This window comes from Meriones unguiculatus, chromosome 11, assembly GCF_030254825.1.
Source record: "Meriones unguiculatus strain TT.TT164.6M chromosome 11, Bangor_MerUng_6.1, whole genome shotgun sequence".
In the NCBI taxonomy this organism is placed as follows: Eukaryota; Metazoa; Chordata; class Mammalia; order Rodentia; family Muridae; genus Meriones; species Meriones unguiculatus.
In genome coordinates, this window is record NC_083359.1 from 110,290,046 (window position 1) to 110,308,249 (window position 18,204).

At 52.3% G+C, this 18,204-nt stretch overlaps 1 protein-coding gene across 1 annotated transcript; it reads left to right on the forward strand.

Moving 5' to 3' along the window:
- Positions 1–1,491: 1,491 nt before the first annotated feature.
- On the forward strand, positions 1,492–17,431 carry Nek2 (NIMA related kinase 2). The gene is made up of 8 exons (XM_021658475.2): positions 1,492–1,670; positions 2,029–2,246; positions 2,505–2,745; positions 6,070–6,152; positions 7,052–7,178; positions 7,828–8,035; positions 13,182–13,307; positions 15,795–17,431. Exons 1-8 carry the CDS (start codon positions 1,575–1,577, stop codon positions 16,028–16,030), a joined length of 1,335 nt encoding a protein of 444 aa, XP_021514150.1. The 5' UTR covers positions 1,492–1,574; the 3' UTR covers positions 16,031–17,431.
- The last annotated feature ends 773 nt before the right edge of the window (positions 17,432–18,204 follow it).

Genomic DNA, 18,204 nt, shown 5'->3' on the forward strand with positions numbered 1-18,204 from the left:
CATAAACACGACACACAACACGCACATGTACACACCCACGCACACCGGGGACAGCACATACCGCACAGGGAACACAAACAGCACACACCGCGTAAAGACCTCAGGCTTTTCTCCTTACGTAACTTCAGGTCTGAGTTCACCCTGCTTCTGTGAGGCGAGCCCGTGTCCTTGAGTGTTAGTTTAAGCGCTCTCCCGCCGGCGCTGCCAATCAGCCGCCACTAAATCAGGGCACGAGGCGCGCTCTTTATTTTTACCGCAAGGAGGCTTGGGTCCTCATTAGCGGGGCAGCGGGCTCTCTCCGGCCTCGCCTGCTCAGCTATTTCAGGACAGTGACCTGCTTACGCTCCGGATTATCAGCCGTCCTCGGCTGGCCCGCAGGAGCCCAGCCTTAGCCCCTTCCAGGGCGTGGCTGCCTCAGCAGCTGGCTGGGCCCAGTCGCTGGCTGAGTGAGGGGAGCACCAACAGGCCAGGCAGGAACACTCTTTCCTGACATACTTTCTGGCACACGTCTTAGAAGTAAAAGCTGACCCTAAGCTGATGAGCTGAACAAGGCTCTTGCTTTACTGTACAGACACACAGGCTATGGTAGCTGTGCCCAGAACTGACAAGTCAACTCCACGTTATTACCATGAATATCCATTTCTTAAAATGTTTTAGCCGGGCGCGGCGGCACAGGCCTGTAATCCCAGCACTCTGGGAGGCAGAGGCAGGTGGATCACAGAAAAACCTAAATAAACAAATAATGAAAAATAAAAATTAAAAAATGTTTTCATCAGTTCTCCGTTGAGCCTAGCAAGTGATCTGAGCCAAGTTCCGTCTCTTCATGGGAAGAACAGGAACTCTGCCGGGCTCATTCCCCTCTCTCTGAGGGTATGTCTTTTTCGCGGGTGAGGGGTAAGACAGGGGCCCTCCACATAGGTCTGGCTGTTCTTGAACTTACTATGTAGAGCAGGCTGGCCTCGAACTCACAGAGATCGGCCTGCGTGAGCCACCAGGCCCGGCTGGAACAGGGATTCTTGCGCTCGAGCTTTGTAAGGAGAAGAAGAAAGTGCTCAGCGCGTCCCCCAGAGTCCTCAACTCACACAGGCTCAGCTTCAGGAGCTGTGTGCGGAGGGTCAAAGTGCAAAGGTCACAAGGCGAGCGCCGAGGGCTGGAGGTCAGCGAGCGCCGTTACCTTGGCGACGAGGGCGGGGGGTGGCGTTACGGAGGCCCAACGGGCTTGGCGATCCCCAGCGGGCGCGGGTTCGCTGCGCGGCGCGTGCTCCGCGCCTCAGCCGGGCGCCCGCCGCCACGCCGACGCGGTCGCCTAGCGACACAGCCTTTCCCGAGATGCTCAGCGGCGCGGTGTTTCCTTGGCCAATCGGGGCGCAGATGCGCCTTCGCTGTGGACCAATAGACGGCGAGGCCTCGGCCCGCGGCGGTTGAGCGGCGCTCGGTGCGTCGGCGCTCGGGCGGTCGGCTGCGGCAGAGCGGGGCCGAGCTGCGGGGCCGAGCTGCGGGGCCGGGCTGCGGGGCCGAGCCGCGGGGCCGAGCTGCGGCAGAGCGGGGCGGGGGTCCGGCGGCGTCCGCTCGCCATGCCGTCCCGGGTGGAGGACTACGAGGTGCTGCACGGCATCGGCACCGGCTCCTACGGCCGCTGCCAGAAGATCCGGAGGAAGAGCGACGGCAAGGTGAGGCTGGCCGGCGGCGAGGGCCTGAACCCCGCCAGGGCCCCGCGGAGTCGCGGAGCCAAGGCCGGGCCCCAGGGCGGCCGGCGCGGCGGGACTGTGGTCGCTCGGTCTCCGGTGCGCTCCGCTGACCTGCCCAGGGCTCACGCCCAGGGAGCGGTGCCTCCCACCCTTAGGGTGGGCCTACGCCGCTTGAGTCGACCCTCCCTGACTTGTCTCCTGGGAGACGTCAGATCCTGTCAGCTTGACAGAATGAACCACCGTAGTTGACCCTGAGTCGCAGGATGTATGTCGGACCCGAGGCAGTGTTTTTCCTTTCCGCCGATAATAAACGCTCACACGTGGACATGCTGTCTTCCAGATACTGGTGTGGAAAGAGCTTGACTATGGCTCCATGACGGAGGTGGAGAAGCAGATGCTTGTGTCTGAAGTGAACCTGCTTCGGGAGCTGAAACACCCCAACATTGTCCGTTACTATGATCGGATTATCGACCGAACCAACACGACCCTATACATCGTGATGGAATACTGTGAAGGAGGGGACCTGGCTAGCATCATTACAAAGGGGACCAAGGACAGGTCAGCGGTAGCTCCCCGTAAGCTGTATGAGTCTGGTTTTGTTGTTAGCACAGTCTGTTGGGAACAGGGACGTAATAAGGTCGGATGTTCTTGTATTTGTCTGGTGACTGCACACTGTGTTGGCAAGCCCTTACTTAGCCAATCAATATCCACATTTTATATCTAATGAGAACTTGCTTCCAGGTTTGTACACTTTGAAAGAGTAAGTGAGTTGTCCTGGATTCAGGATCATAAACTGTGTGCTTGCTTTTGCTCCAGGCAATACTTAGAGGAGGAGTTTGTCCTTCGAGTGATGACGCAGCTGACTCTGGCCCTGAAAGAGTGTCACAGAAGGAGCGATGGTGGCCACACGGTGCTCCATCGGGACCTGAAGCCAGCCAACGTCTTCCTGGACGGCAAGAACAACGTCAAGCTCGGGGACTTTGGGCTGGCTAGAATACTAAACCACGACACGAGCTTCGCAAAGACGTTTGTCGGCACCCCCTATTACATGTCTCCTGTGAGTATCTCAGGACATAGCTTCTGTTGTTTGCCTTGTGCAAAACAGGGTTTCTTTGTATAACAGCCCTGGCTGTCCTGGGCTTGCTTTGTAGACCAGGCTGGACTCACAGAGATCCTCCTGCCTCTGTCTCCCAAGTGCTGGAACAAAAAGTGTGCGCCACCATGACTGGCCCAGAATTTAACTTTTTAATATCTTAGGCAAATCATTCAGATGCAAGGAAACCGAGGCCTGGGTTGCTGATAGATCCACTAGCTCAGAATTCACAGTACAGTTTTACCGTTTTTATTTTTTGCTTTTTCCCCTTAGTTTTGGGGATTGAGCCTAGGCCCTCAGGCATTTGAGGAAAGTACTATACCACTGAGCTACAACCCAAATTCTTTTATACATAATATGTATTTAAAAGTTTTATTGTTCATCTATTTGTAATGTGTGTGTCTTGTGAGTGTGTGCTGTGCGTGTGTGCTAGTGTGATGGTGGAGGCTGGAAGAGGCCTTGGACTTAGCCATCCCACACACTCACGCTGGAGTTGCAAGCAATTGTGAGCTACCTGAGATGGATGCTGGGCATTGACCTTGGGTCCTCTGGAAGAGCACTAGGAGCTTGACAACTCTGACCTCTGTCTGCACCTCTCTCTAGTTGTAGATGTGCTTTCTTCAAAAGGACCTCCTAGCCATTCAGTTTCTCTGTATTCAACCAGAGCTTTAAAAAGCGAAAAGTGAAAGACTTATTTAAGTGTATGTGTGTTTTGTCTGCATGTGTCTGAGCGTAGCACGTGTGTGCCTCATGCCTATGGGGTCAGAGGACAGCACTGGAGTCTTTGGAGCTGGAGTTGTGGTTGGGTGTGAGCTTTGCCGTGTGGGACTCGGCAAGAGCAGCCGTGCTCTTGGCCACCGAGCCATCTGCAGTGCCCCACCTCCCAGGGTTTCCCTGCGTAGTTCTGGCTGGCCTGGAGCTCACAGAGCTCTGCCTCTGCTGGATTAAAGGCGTACACCAGCTGCCACGCCCTGCTTCTGTGTCGCTCTGAAATGAGCACGGTGCCAGCTTCAGGGTCACGGAGCTGAAACTGTTTAAGGCAGCAGTTCTTCCCAGGGACCGCCCTGAGCACTTTAACCCAGATCCCCCCTTCCCCCCCCGGGAGTTTTTTGTTTTTTGTTTTAATTGAGATTCCTGAGCCCTAGGTGAAAGTGCAGGACCTGGAGGCAGCTGGTCAGTCACATATGTGCAGAAAGCAGAGGAGGATGCACGCACTCAGCGGCCTTGCTGCTGCGTGTGCTGCTTAGGACCCAAGCCTGGGAGGAGTGCTGCTCTCACTTAGCAGTGAGGCTCTTCCCGGCTAAGTCTACACTTGATGACAGACGTGGGGATTTGTGTCTGGGTGGTTTTAGATGCTGTCGGTTGACGGTATTCACTGTCGCGGTAAGCTTGTTCGGTGAGGCGCAGGCCTCCTGTTCTTACAGTGTTAATTTTTGTGCATGTTGTGCTCTTGCTGCAGCTCTGCCTGCATTCACAGAGTTTCCTCAATGTCTCCCCATCCCTAGGCACCCTCTGTGCACATCCTTGTATGGCTTATTCCTCATCTCTGATAATTGGGTTGTAGAAAAGTTATTGGGGCAAGGGCATGACAGTTTTTATCTGGCATTAGATGTCAAGGTCAGGGCATGGGTTTAATCCCAGCCTGGTCTATGTGGTGAGACCCTGTCTCCAAAAACAAGAGCAAAACAAACAAGTACATAAAGGAAACATCAACCAACCTTGAGTCTATAATGGGCAGCTGTGTGAGTGTGTAACAAGCAGGAGCTTCGTTGGTACACAGATGCCCAGAGTCTTTAGATATATAATTACACTAATAGAGCTGGTGGCTCTATTTTCAGAGCAGGGTGGCTTTCCCATGGTGTCGTGTTCCACACAGAAAACTTGATTACAAAGGGAAATCACCCAGAAGTTCACACCTGCACGGCCCCTTTGGGCCTCCTTTTCCCACCTGCCCTTGTGACTGGAATTGAGTTTCCCTGAGGCGTCAGCTGGGGAAGGGAAGTGAGGAGTATTAGTTACTGCTGTGGTTTATAACAGTGGGCTGAGTGTGTAATGCGCGCGCGCACACACACACACACACACACACACACATACACACACACATACACACACAGGTTTTTATACATGTGTCTGCTGAGATGTGAGTTAGATGCGTGTTTTACTTAACTCCATAACTCATTTGATTTAGAAAATGCGTGTGTTGCTCTTGGAGGCCAGAAGGGGCCCTGGCTTCCCCTGGAGTTACAGGAGGTTGTAACGGCTGGCCCCTCAGCCACTAAACCGGCTCTCCAGCCCCTGCTTTGATTTCTTTTCTTGTTTGTTTTTATTTTATGTGCATTGGTGTTTTGCCTGTGTATGTCAGTGTGAGGGTGTCATAGTCCCTCTGTAACTGGAGTTACAGACGGTTGTGAGGTGCTGTGTGGGTGCAGGGAATTGAACCTGTGTCCTCTGGAAGAGCAGCCAGTATTTTTAACCACTGAGCCATCTCTCCAGCTCCTGTTTATTTGAGACAGTGTCTTAGGTAGCCCAGGCTGGCCATGAACCTGCTGTTTAATGGAGGGTGACTTGAACACCTGACCCCCTGGCCTCCCCCTCTCAGGTGCTGGATTACAGGTGTGTCTGATCTTTAGGATGGAGCCTTCAGCAGGTGACTGCAGCTGTTTGTAGTCTGAGCTAGGTGGAGGCCGCAGGCGCCTGAGCTCGGGAGTCTGAGACCCGTGTCCCCAACAAAACAGTGAAGTGGTGTTGATTCCTGCTGAACATCAGAGAGATGGTCTCTCTCGCGCTCACTTCTGAACTGTCCCTGTTGAGCACAGAACAAACATTTGTGGACGTGAGAAGAGTGAATGAATTGTGTGTGATAAAGTTGCCCGGACAAGAGCATTGTTCTTCCTGTTACAAACGTGAGGACAAAGCAGAAGATGCCATCTTCTACCGTAGTCTAAGCTACATTAGTCTTCTGATATGAAATTTTGAAAATTTTTGCTACAAATGAAAAAATTTAACTTTTTTTTTGTTGTTTTTTGATACAGGGTTTCTCTGTGTAGCCCTGGCTGTCCCAGACTCACTGTAGACCAGGCTGGCCTCGAACTCACAACGATCCTCCTGCCTCCTGAAGGCTGAGAGTACAGGCGTGTGCCGCCATGCCCGGCTACAGGTTTATTTTGTGCTTGGATCCAGCCCAGGGCTGTGCGTGCTCAGCAAGAACTCTGCCAGCTGAGCTGCGTGCCAGCCTCAGGTAGAAAGTGTGACAGCGAGCTCTCAGTCCTGGCACTTTCTTCCCTGCAGGAGCAAATGAGCCGCTTGAGCTACAACGAGAAGTCGGACATCTGGTCGCTGGGCTGCCTGCTGTACGAGCTGTGTGCACTAATGTGAGTGTCGAGAGCCCTCTCTACGAGCTGTGTACTAACCTGAGTGTCGAGAGCCCTGCTCTACGAACTGTGCACTAACCTGAGTGTCGAGAGCCCTGCTCTACGAGCTGTGCGCACTAAGTGAGTGTCGAGAGCCCTGCTCTACGAGCTGTGCGCACTGAGTGTCGAGAGCCCTCTCTACGAGCTGTGCGCACTAACGTGAGTGTCGAGAGCCCTGCTCTACGAGCTGTGCGCACTAAGTGAGTGTCGAGAGCCCTGCTCTACGAACTGTGCGCACTAAGTGAGTGTCGAGAGCCCTCTCTACAAACTGTGCGCACTAAGTGAGTGTGTAGCGTTCAGGCCGACACTATTGCCCTGTTAAAACTGAGTTAGAGACAAGTTGAAAACAAAGCACGCCAGCGCCTACACACGGAGCCTGGGCCATGGGTCCATCCTGCTTGTTCAAGGATCGGCGTTTCCAGTGAAACTGACACTTGGCTCCAGGCAGAGGTTACAGACGGGCTGACAGCGCAGGGCTGGGGAAGGTCGGGCTCGGGAGGATAGGGAAGGCCTCAAGCCCTGACACTTCCCTCTACTCCTGAGCTGTGCTCCAGGAACGGAGGGCAGACTCGCCATCACATGGAGACAGTGTGAGCGTCCTTTCGGACCTGTGAGGCGGGAGCCAGGGCGCTGCGGAACCCTAAGTGTAGGCCAGGGTCATAGGACTGTGACACTGCTGACAGGCTGAGGTCACAGGACTGCGACCACAGAAGAGCGTCCCAGATGAGGACAGAGTTCCAGGCGAAGCCCAGCCGCTGGTTTATCCGTGTTTTTTAGTTCAGTTAACATTTAAAACTTCCCTCTTGCCCCCTCTTACCTCCATTCTCTCTCTTTCCTCTTTTTTCTTTCTTAAATCCCAGGCCTCCCTTTACAGCCTTCAACCAGACAGAGTTAGCTGGGAAAATCAGAGAAGGGAGATTCAGGCGGATCCCGTACCGCTACTCCGATGGGTTGAATGACCTCATCACTCGGATGCTCAGCCTGAAGGTAAGGGCTGCAAGGCCCTTGTGCACTTCCGGCTCTTGGGGAGCTGCGGCGTGCCTCGTCTGCACTGACGGGTAAATGCTCTGTTGGCGGGGTGGAAGCAGCTTAACACCTGTGTGCCTCACTTGCTGTTCTCCATCACCTGCCGCACTGACTGATGTTTAGCTCGTGGAAGGGTTGATAGAAAGCCTGTCAGAAATGGGGCCTTCCTATTCTTCACCCCAAGGGGTTAGAGCCCGGGGGAAGGGAAGGGAACAGAGTTGGGGTACCTGAGAAAGGGATTCCTGGTGTAGACGAGGGAAGAGTGCAAGTGGGGTGCTGTGGGGTTGGGGAGGATATGGGGGCGTGATTAGGTTGATGGTCAGTGAGGGTGTCCTTAATGGGGTTTAGGCAACTAGGTCCACGTCCCCAGGGCGCCCAGTGTGTGTGCAGGTGTGTGGACTCCAGCCCGCCGGAGCCAGCTCCTTAGAAGGAATGAGAATGGGGAAGGGGTAGCTAAAACCTGCATCCTCTTGCAGAGCTGGGACCTTGTGACAGTCAGCTTGTCTTTCCAGAAGTTTAACCACGTATTTCTAGAAGCAGGAGCTGACTCTTGTCTCATTTACCCTCCTGACTTAAGATGCTTGACCTGCCCGCCACACTGTTTCTCCAGGATTACCACCGACCTTCAGTGGAGGAGATCCTGGAGAGCCCGCTGATAGCAGACTTGGTTGCAGAAGAGCAGAGGAGAAGTGTGGAGAGGAGAGGCCGGCCCTGGAAGCTGCAGGACTCCAGCCCGGTGTTGAGTGAGCTCAGGCTGAAGGAAAAGCAGCTGCAGGATCGAGAGCGCGCCCTCAGAGCTCGGGAGGACAGCCTAGAGCGTGAGTGCCCGGGGCAGAGGGAACCCCCAGCTGCAGTGGGAGGTGGCCAGGGTCTGAGCAGGGGAGCTGGTGTGTTCAGGCCCCGTGAGACCCATGTTTCTTTTTATTGGTGAGTACTGGTGATTGAACCTAGAGCTTTGCAAATACCAGTGAGCTCTATCTGTTGATGATTATTAATATTTATTATTGATTTATTTTTTAAACAGCAGTTATTCCTAAACCAGCCGTATACCCAAATCACCACACAGAGACTATGATGTATTTAGTTAACCTAGAGCACAATGCTGGGCAATGATTACTCCATCCTAAACCTCCAAGCCTGCATAGCTTCCTCCCATTCAGACTTCCCACATTATACTTGCTTTTAGTCATATCTTAGGTCTGGTTCGTCTCCCCTCCTGGTTACAAGTCCTGGCCTGCTGATCGCTGCTCTCCTCCTCCCACTCGCTTCTTTTTCTTCCCCTCCAGACCAGGATGTCCCACCCATTCTCTCCATTGCACAGCGTTGGCTGGTTGTTTTATTGGCAATACAGAGTGCAAACTTGAGACAGGTGATGCTTAGAATAAGCCTCACATTGTTATTGAAACCACGTAGTGGGTAGAGGAGTCAGCACGTGAGTGAACAAGGGCAATTGTGCACATTGCACAAGACGCTGTACCCACACATCCCAGCCTTCTCTTGTGGGACGGGGTCTGTCTGAGTTGCCCAGGCTGACCTTCCATTGTTGGCCTTCTGTGTAGCTTGGTTACAGGCCTGTCTCACCAAGCCTGGCAGACCTGTGGGTCATGACCCCTTTGGGGGTCAAACAACCTTTTTATGGGGGTCACCTAAGACCATCAAAGAACACATATTTCCCATGGTCTTAGGAACTCAGACTCAATTCTTCTGTCTCCAGGCGAGTCTGCCCACAAACAGATAGGCCCATGTACCATGCCACCAGGCATGATGACATGATTATGCCAGCCCCATCACGTACTTAGAACGGAATGTGTGACAGTGTGGGCGCCATCATGTATTTATGGGAATAGTTGTGTAAAGAGAACACCTGCTGTGTTGGAAGCAGCAGTATTGGAGGTGATCCTGCATGATCCAGAGTTATAACTACTGGGTAAATGTGAAATCAACCACTGTAAAAAGATATCTGTGCCATGGGACCTGAGTCTGGAGGCTGGTCAGGCTTTATAATCAGCTGGTGTGAACACGGACCCCGGCGACAGTGACAGGGATGGAAGAAATCAGAGTGGCAAATCATAGGGAGCTTTTTAAATTAATAATTCACTTTATATCTCAGCTGTAGGCCCTTCTCTCCTCTCCTCCTGGTCCCCCTCTTCCCCTCCCCCATCTCTTGTTCCTTAGAAAAGGGGAGCCCCCTCTACCAAGCCACACCAGGTAATCAAGTGGCATCAGAATTGACCTCATCCTCTTCCCCTGTGGCCTGGTGAGGCAGCCCCACCAGAGGGAAGTGGTCAAAAAGCAGGCCACAGAGTCCACTTCAGAGTCAGCCCCATTCCCTTTACTAGGGCACCCACATGAAGCCCGAGCTGTCCATTGGCTACATCTGTGTAGGAGCCCAGGTCCAGTCCTGCATGGTCCTTGGTTGGTGCTTCAGTCTCTGCAAGCCCCTCTAAGCCCTGGTTAGTTGGCTCTGTGGTCTTGTGGAGCTCCTGGCACCTCCAGGCCCTTCTGTCCTTGCCTTCACTCTTCCACAAGGCTCCCTGCGCTCTGCCCAATGTTTGGCTGTGAGTCTCAGCATCTGTTTTGATTCACATATGGGCGGAGCCTCTTAGGACAGCCGTGCTAGGCGCCTGTCTGCGCGCACAGCAGAGTATTATTAACAGTGTAAAGGTTGTATTATTAACAGTGTCAAGGTTGGCTCTTTGCTGTGGGGTGGGTCTCCGTTGAGCTAGCCTTGGTTGGACATTCCCTCAATCTCTGCTCTACCTTTTGGGCTGAAGTGTTGTGGGTGGTTGGTGTTCCCCTCCCTTCACGAGGAGTCCTGTCTGTTTAGAGATGTCCTCTTCAGTCCCCATGACCCCTGCTGCCAGGAGTGTCAGGTAGAGTCACCCCATGTCAGCTGTAGGAAACGGTAATGAACTGTATTGACTGAACTATTCCATCTATCAAATTTTATTTTGTTTTTTTTGGGGGGGGGGCGGTTTCAGGAGGAGGGAGTTGAGTTTTTTGTTTGTTTTTGTTTTATCAAGACAGGGTTTCTCTGTGTAGTCTTGGCTGTCCTGACTCTCTCTGTAGACCAGGCTGGCCTTGAACTCACAGAGATCAACCTGCCTCTGCCTCCCCGAGTGCAGGGGTTACCGGCATGTGCCACAACAACCGGCTGCATGTATCTTTAGTAATTTTATTTTCATTGAAAACCACCGTGACAGCGGTCATGTGAGGTGGAATGTTGAGAAAACGTAGTGAGGACTCTCTGCGGTCTCCCCTCAGTGACTACAGCAGGAGGAGAAAGCGCAGCTGTTATTTGGGGTGAAGTTCTAGCAGCCGAAAGCACAAAGCCAAACAACTAAAACCATTTTGATAGCACGCATCCAAGCGTTGCTGGCAAGGACACCAACTGTTTTAGAAACAAAGCTGATGGACTCAAGAAGGCCAGACCTGACAGCCTGCCAGAGACACACCTGCCAGTGCCACTACAGTGAGCTGGAGTGTGGGGAGAGGTGGGGGAGGGGGAGAAACAGAACAGGGAATTACGAGGAGAGGAGAGGGTGGTGAAAACTGCCCGGGGCCACGGTGCGGTCCTGGCCCATTCTGGGTCCGTGGCCCTGAGATAGCAGGGCCTGTGTTGACGTCCACGGCCCACGCTACCTCCACAAGCTGAGTGTATGTCTGCGGTGTGGGCTGCCTCCTGGGGCAGTCGATATCCTAGTGCGTCACAGAGCTGGCCCCACCTCTCATTGGGGCAGTGCTAGCAGCTGGCCCTGGTGCTGCTGGTGAAGGAGAGCTGGCTGTCAGAACAAGTCAGCTACCACCCAGGCCCAGAGCCAGGGCTTTGAGCTGGCCCACCCCAACATCTACCCCATCTCTGAACTGCTGGAGCACATGAAGGGGCTGGTCCTGCAGGACCAAAGCTGTAGGGCAACAACAGGGGTTACAGGAGGCATGCCAGTGAGGATGCAGCGTTGACAGTGGACCAGAAGCCAGAGGCCTGGAACCAGACCAATGACTCCCTGCGCTGAACATTTGCAAGTGACGTAGCTGTTTGGGCAAAGGCTGCACTGTGCGGCACAGTGACACGCTGCAGCCTCCCTGGAGAGATGTTTTGTTTTGTTTTGGCCAGGAGGTTGCAGTGTGGGAGGGCGGGTGTTGTGGGATTAGGGTGCATAATGTGAAAGTCACAAAGAATCCACAAAAAGAAGAAGCAAGCAAGCCAGACTTAACGGTGGCTGCAAGTATCAAACAAAACGTGGCAGCTATTGAAGCGTCATGTTTGGTGACACTCAGAACCACTGACGCTGTGACAGCTCACACGTTGCTGAGGATTCAGTGTCGCCAGTGGACAGCTTTGTTATGCAGGTGCAAGCTCCTTATCTAGTGACACTGCGCAAGTGATGCCTGTCTGCTGAGGGCTTTGATCAGCTAATCCAGGAAATGAAATCTAATATTTAGTGTCGGCCTGACGGATCTACAGTCGCTGCTAACTGTTTCTGGTTACATGAAGTATATTCACATGGTGACTGGAAAGATGAGTTTCTTTTTTGCAAACCTTGAAACCACAACTAACAAATACCATCTATTTGACGCAGTTGACTCATTTCTGAAAAAGCAAAGGTTGGTGGTGTCTGTACAGACAATGCTCCAGGTACGATGGGATGCCCACCTGGAGTTAGTGTTTGGGGCTGAGTCAGCGAAAGCCGTCAGAACTCGCCGGATCATCCAGGAGCAAGCATTAGCAATGAGGACCCTGCCACAAGAGTTATAAGAGGAAATGAAAAGCATCACAGCACCTGTCAATTCTGGAAAGGCGAGCTCTGCTATTTCGTGCTGAAGATGGTTGTCAAGAGGAAAAGTTTTCAAATGAGGTTCTGAGTTTCATGATGAACTCAGAGTGATCTTAATCAGAAAGCAAGACTGCAGCTCTTAAGCACTTCTCAGTGACTTGCTGACACGTTTGCCATCTTGGATGAGTTAAATTAGCACTGCAGGGACCAAATATAACATGCCTCGATTTGCCTGAAAAAGTCTGATCATTCCAAATGAAACTTCAGCTTTGGTAACAACAACAGCAAAATTGGATGAAAAGAAAATTTGCATGTTGCCTACCTTCTCTTTCGACTTTGAGGAACATGATATTGACCCAGGCAAAAGGATTAGGATGATGGTTTCTGTGAAACATGGTTGCAGACAACAGATTTCATCCAATTCTCCAGGTCTACCTGCTGCCCCCTGTGCACACTTGTGAGACACTTGCATCAGAGCTGAGTGTGTTCCTGAGAGCACAGAGGGCTTTGCTGAACCTCCTGACAGTGCTGCCAGGTCAGAATTCTGGATCAGGCGGTTCTGCCGGAGGCTGTGCTGGGCCTTTCTCCATTTCCAGGTCTCTCTGAAAGGGTTGCTAGCGTGTTGGTTTTCAAGTCTGCACACGGACGTAGACTTGCAGGTGGTCTTCGGTGGCCTTGCAAAGACTGCCCTGAGAGTTTCTCATCTGGTGAGAAAGAAGCCGTCTCAGTGTTCGCATTGACCTTGGCTTTTACACATACTATGGTAAAATGTAGCCATTCAGTTTACTGTTAAGACTGTTATCCATACCACACCATGCTTCAATCAAAATTTCATTTATTTGCAATTAGTGAATTCACAGTGTGTAATTACATACTGTTTTGTGATTAATCACTATTCTTTAATTATGTTCAATTTGTAACAATGAAAATATATCCTGTGTATCAGATATTTCCATTAATGATTCATTAGAAAATTGCAGTTATGAAGTAACCAAACTAATTTTATGGTTTATGGTCACAACAACATGCAGAACTGCATGAAAGAGTTGCAGCATTACAGGAGCCTTTCCTGAACTCAGCCTGCAAGGGGAGTGATGAGAGAAAAAGTGAGGTTGCCGGATGTAAGCGACTGGTTTCACAGCCAAAGCTCCTTAGTCATTGCTTTTCTTTTTCCCATCCCTTTTTAAAGAGAAGGAACGTGAGCTTTGCCTTCGAGAGAGGCTGGCAGAGGACAAGCTGGCCAGAGCCGAGAGCCTGCTGAAGAACTACAGCTTGCTGAAGGAGCAGCGGTTCCTGTGTCTGGCAGCTGGCCCAGGTATATCCATCAGCTCCTCACACCCTATGCCTCACGTGGAAGCTTGCACGCCAGTATGGCCCCTAGGTTTGTAGGGCTTTGATTTTACAGATCTCAAGGAGACTCTACCGAGGTCACGTACGTGGTGGAAATGAGATTCTGCTGGGCGGTGGCTGATGTTCTGGGTGAGGACCTGAGACAGGTCATAGCTTAAGCCCCACCCACCTTATCAAATGGCATGCTTTGTGCTCAGATATTTAATTTTTGAAAGGGAAATGTTTTCATGATTATATATTTCAAGTTTTTCTAAGGTATTACATTCTTTGGTTATGTCACGAAAACTATTTTTCTACATTTTCAAGCAGAAAATGATGTTCTTTTAAAACTGCCACGTCTCAGTCACAATAGAAAGTGTGGCTTAACAGGTATGGGGCTATAAATGTTTGATCCCAGCACTTGAAAGACTGAGACAGGAGAATTGCTGTGAGTTTGAGACCAGCCTGTGTGCAGAGAGCATTTCTATGTAGTGAATTCAAGCCAGTCCAAATGAAAGGGGTGGGGCTGACTGGAGAGATGGCTCCTTTGTAGGTTTTCATGTGCTACTCTGTTTGGGGCTTCCTAGAAGCCTATACCTCCCTTCCAACCTTTTTTCTCTGACCTGGGTTTGGAGAGGTTGGGAGGGAAAGGGGCTGTAGACCTCCTTACACTTGACCTCGGAGGCTCCCTCTCCCCCCACAATTACCTCCTTAATCCCAGCACCCGGGAGGCAGAGGCAGGTGGATCTCTTGAGTTTGAGGCCAGCCTGGTCTATAAAGGGAGTCCAGGGCAGCCAGGGCTCTGTTAACACAGAGAAGCCCTGTCTCGTAAAAAAGAGAAAACAAAAGTATGTACCACCATACCTGACATAATTACAGGCTGCTGCTCAGAAAAGAGTTAAATCATGATTATGCCGGTAGACGAGAAAACACGTGTGTGCTTTAGTCGCAGAGTAATGGAAGATGCTGTTGGGCGTGGCTCGCTAAGGGTGTGCTAACATCTCAGGCTGTTTTTGAGCAGAGGTTAGGAGCAGCCAGGCAAGGTGCTGTGGAAGGACGCTTGTGTGAGCCACATGTGTAAAGCAGCCCAGAGCTCACTGCAGCTCAGACTTGAGTCCTGAGCGTTGCGCCGCTGTGTCAGAGCCGCAGCGAGCTGCAGAGCGGAAGGGAGCAGGTGCCAGCCAGGCCAGGACATTGGAGAGAGGGAGGTGCCCTTCTGCGCAGTGGGCTGTAACATTACAGTGTCTCTTTCGTTAGCGAAGCAGTCCTGCTCTTGGCCGCAGCCCTCCCTTCTAAACACCTCGCGGCAGGGCCGGGTGTTAGAAAGGTGCGGGGCGGGGAAGTGCAGCGTTTGTAGTGCAGGAGACGGCTGTGCCTCAGTGGTGCTGAGGGCGGCTGCCGTGTCATGGGCTGTGCAGCACAGCAGTGATGGAGGAGGAAGCCAGCCTCCTGCCTCTTCCTCTGGGGGCCTCTCACCTTCCTCCGACCTAACTCACACTTGACCTCGGAGGCTCCCCCTCCCCCCACAATTACCACACAGGCCAGTTCCTGGCCTGTCACTAGAGCCTTTGTTTGCCCGCGGTGGCCCACCATGTAAACTCAGTAGGTGGTTAAGTGTGTGTCCTTTAAACGCACACATCGGGACACTAAGAAGGTTGTGGACCTCCAGCCTCAGTGCGCCAGCAGTAAGCGTGGTCACCAGCGTGTAAGGGAGGCAGCTCTCCTCCGCTGCAGCTCATCGCTCACTCAGCCGCCGCTCAGGGTGGCTTTGACACGCTTTGCTCCCGCGCTGTTCGAGCAGGTAGGCGTTCTAAGGGCCTCTGCCCTCTCTGGGAGGTGATGGGTCCTGTCACAGGGACAGGGAGTAAATTCTGATTTCCCACAACCCCCTGCTCTGAATAAAGAGCTGGTTGTTAGGAACTCGAAGCATCTGTTCCTTGGTTTGTACTTTGGGGCATGGTATCAACTCATAGCTGTGTGTCCTATAAACCTGGCTATGAAGGAGGCTGAGGCAGGAGCATCAGGAGGTCAAGGACAGCTGAGGCTGCACAGTGAGATCACAGATCAAAGAAACAGTAACAACAGAAATAGAAATAAAAACTGGAGCGGAGATGACTGGTGGTTAAGAGCGTGTTCTCGTACGGACCTGAGTTCAATTCCCAGCACCCACCTCAGCTGGCTCACACCACCTGTAACTCAGCTGCAGGGGTCCAGTGCTCTCTTCTGGACTTGAATTCACACATATAGATCCACACAGGGATACCGTGGGTGGGTGGGGGGGGGGGGAGTGTGCACGCATGTGCACGTGTATACACACAATTTAAAAATAATAAAGCTAAACATTTAAAAGAAAAGGCCTGGTGGATTCCTGCCACCCCACACCCTTGACCGTTGTCCAGGGAAGAGCACTCGGGTGTCAGCTCACAGGTCAGTACTCTCTGCTAACTCAGACCCTTTTCTTTTTCTTTCTAAGAACCTGATCTTCCATCCTCAGTGATGAAGAAAAAGGTGCATTTCCATGGGGAAAGCAAAGAGAATGCCACACGAAGCGAGAGCTCCGAGAGCCAGCGCTCCGAGAGCCAGCTTGCCAAGTCCAAGTGCAAGGACCTGAAGAAGAGGCTCCATGCTGCCCAGCTGCGGGCCCAGGCCCTGTCAGATATTGAAAAGAACTACCAGCTGAAGAGCAGGCAGATCCTGGGCATGCGCTAGGCCTGCGGGAGTGGAGCTGGGCAAGGACTGGACACTGGGACTCGGCTGCCGCAGTCTGTGTCTGCTTCTCTGAGCAGGACACTGGGCTGTGTGTGGACTTTCAGCAGCAGGCCTACACGAACATGCCCCTCACCTGCTGTCCCTGTCCAGAAAGCAGTTTCCGGTGCGGCCTCACCGGTGTGACCTCACTTTAACAGGGCCGTACAGAGGCGCGGTGAGAGCTTTGTTTCTGGGCTCGCCCCGCCACTGGCTGATGAGAAGCCGTCACCAGCATCCAGTCCCAAGATGCCCGCAGTGCTAGTTCAACCAGATGCGGGGGGGGGGGGGGGGCTTTTGCTTAAGGAACTCCTGCCGGGACACCACCAGGGACTGCAGAGCAGCCTTTTGTGAGCACAGCGCAGAAATTGAGAAGAAATGCAAGGACGAGGCTGGCTGATGAGGAGGCAAATGTCTTTAGAGTTGTCCCTCAGCCCCTGCTCGCTCTCCCAGTTTGTGTATGGCCTTAAGCAGTCACTGCACTGCAGGTCTGTGACCCTCTGTCAGCATCTGACTTCTGGGACACCAGTGAGATTAGTTAGGTCATGTCTGTGCCCTCAAGCATGAGCTGAGCGGTCTGAAATGCCAGGTAGTCTTCGTATTTCAGATCACACGTGTGATTCCTAAACACATTTAATGTTGGAGAACTAGCTTCAGAAAGGTGGTCTGTTTAAGGCTACTGGAAAACAAACAGGCCTCCTGTGCCGTCTGTCCCCAGTTCTTGAGGCAGCTTCAGAAGAGAACAGTGTGCGTTTCTGGGGCGATGCTGCCCTCACCTGTGTTAGGGCCGGAAGGTTGCTGTTTGTCTGCAGTTTCAAGACCTCCTCAGAAAGGGGCTCGTTTGCCTTGATGAGTTCTGTTGGCTAGCATGGTCAGTAGCCTTTTAATGCCATTTGTCTCCTGACTCCCTGCATTTTAAAATTCTGTCCTTGACTTTCTGGAGCTGTGTTGACTCACTTGGGCATGCGACTTGGCAACTTTGACTTCCTAACACTGTTAAATCCTCTACTGTTGGCACTAGCAGAAGCAGAACCCGGGGGTCCTTACTGCTGCAGCCCCTGGGGCCTCATGCAGCTGTGTCTTTCGGTGGCAGCTTGGAAGGTTTAAATGTAGCGAGCTTCTTGTCTGCTGTGAAGGGGCCGACGGCTGCTGCACGAGAAATCCTGCTGAAAGCTACAAACTGTGGTGGTTTTCCTACTTTTTCTTTCTCCTTTGGTCTATAATGATATTGGCAGAGCAGTACAGAATAAAATCCTGTGTATATAAAAAGATTTTAAATGTTCTTGAACTTTAGAAAATTTAATTGGATACAATTGCTTATGAGTAACAAGTCATCTTATTTATAAAATTTTCAATACAGTGTAACTTTTGTGGAAATTCTTGTGGTTTTTTTTTTGCCTGTGTGTGTCTGCTCAAGAGTGTGTGTTCATGTGTGTGCAGGCATGTAGAACCTAGAGGGCACCCAGAGGTCCACTGTTCTCTGGGTTTTGACAAGGCTCTCCCTGGCCTCCCTCCCTCTCAGGCTTGCTGCCTCCCAAGTCCCAGATCCCCCTTGCCTCCACCTCGCAGAGATTATGAGCACATTTACTGCGTCTAATATGTGGTTCTGGCTGAGCTCAGCGCCTGAGCACAGCAAGAGCCTTCTGAGCTAACGCTGACCCCATGGTGTCTGTTCTGCAGGGCGTTTACCTCCTGTTTCCCCGTGATGTAGAACTTTCAGTTTCCTACAGTTAGGGCGTTGGTGTTCATGGGCCTCTGACCAGGAGGGAAGAAAAGTGGCTCCAATGCTCAGGGAGCTCCGCTCAGCTGCCAGGCTGTAGTAGCTCCCCCTCATTGCTCGCAGAGGACATGCTAGCTCCTGCAGCAGCGCCATCTGCAGGGCTCAGCTAGAGGCAGCATGCTGGACTCTCAAGAAGGCGGCTGCTATCTCCACAGCGCCTGAGTACTGTGTCACTGGCTGTCAGTGTTCTTAGAAACACTGGGGACTTGCCAGCATGGGTTTTACCGCTTGTCTTCGCCCTGCAGGGCCAGTTTTCAGTGGAAATGTTCGCGCTCTGAGCCTGTGTGCGGGAGAGTGCCTCAGCCAGGCAGAGGAGCACCTGTGACCTGCTGTGCCCCTTCACCGGCCTGTGCAGCGC

Excerpts from the sequence above, each read along its gene's own strand:
- Nek2 (XM_021658475.2), top strand. The coding sequence starts at position 1,575 with ATGCCGTCCCGGGTGGAGGACTACGAGGTGCTGCACGGCATCGGCACC. Across the intron at positions 1,671-2,028 it reads GGAGGAAGAGCGACGGCAAG|ATACTGGTGTGGAAAGAGCT; the intron begins GTGAGGCTGGCC and ends GCTGTCTTCCAG. Across the intron at positions 2,746-6,069 it reads CCCCCTATTACATGTCTCCT|GAGCAAATGAGCCGCTTGAG; the intron begins GTGAGTATCTCA and ends TCTTCCCTGCAG.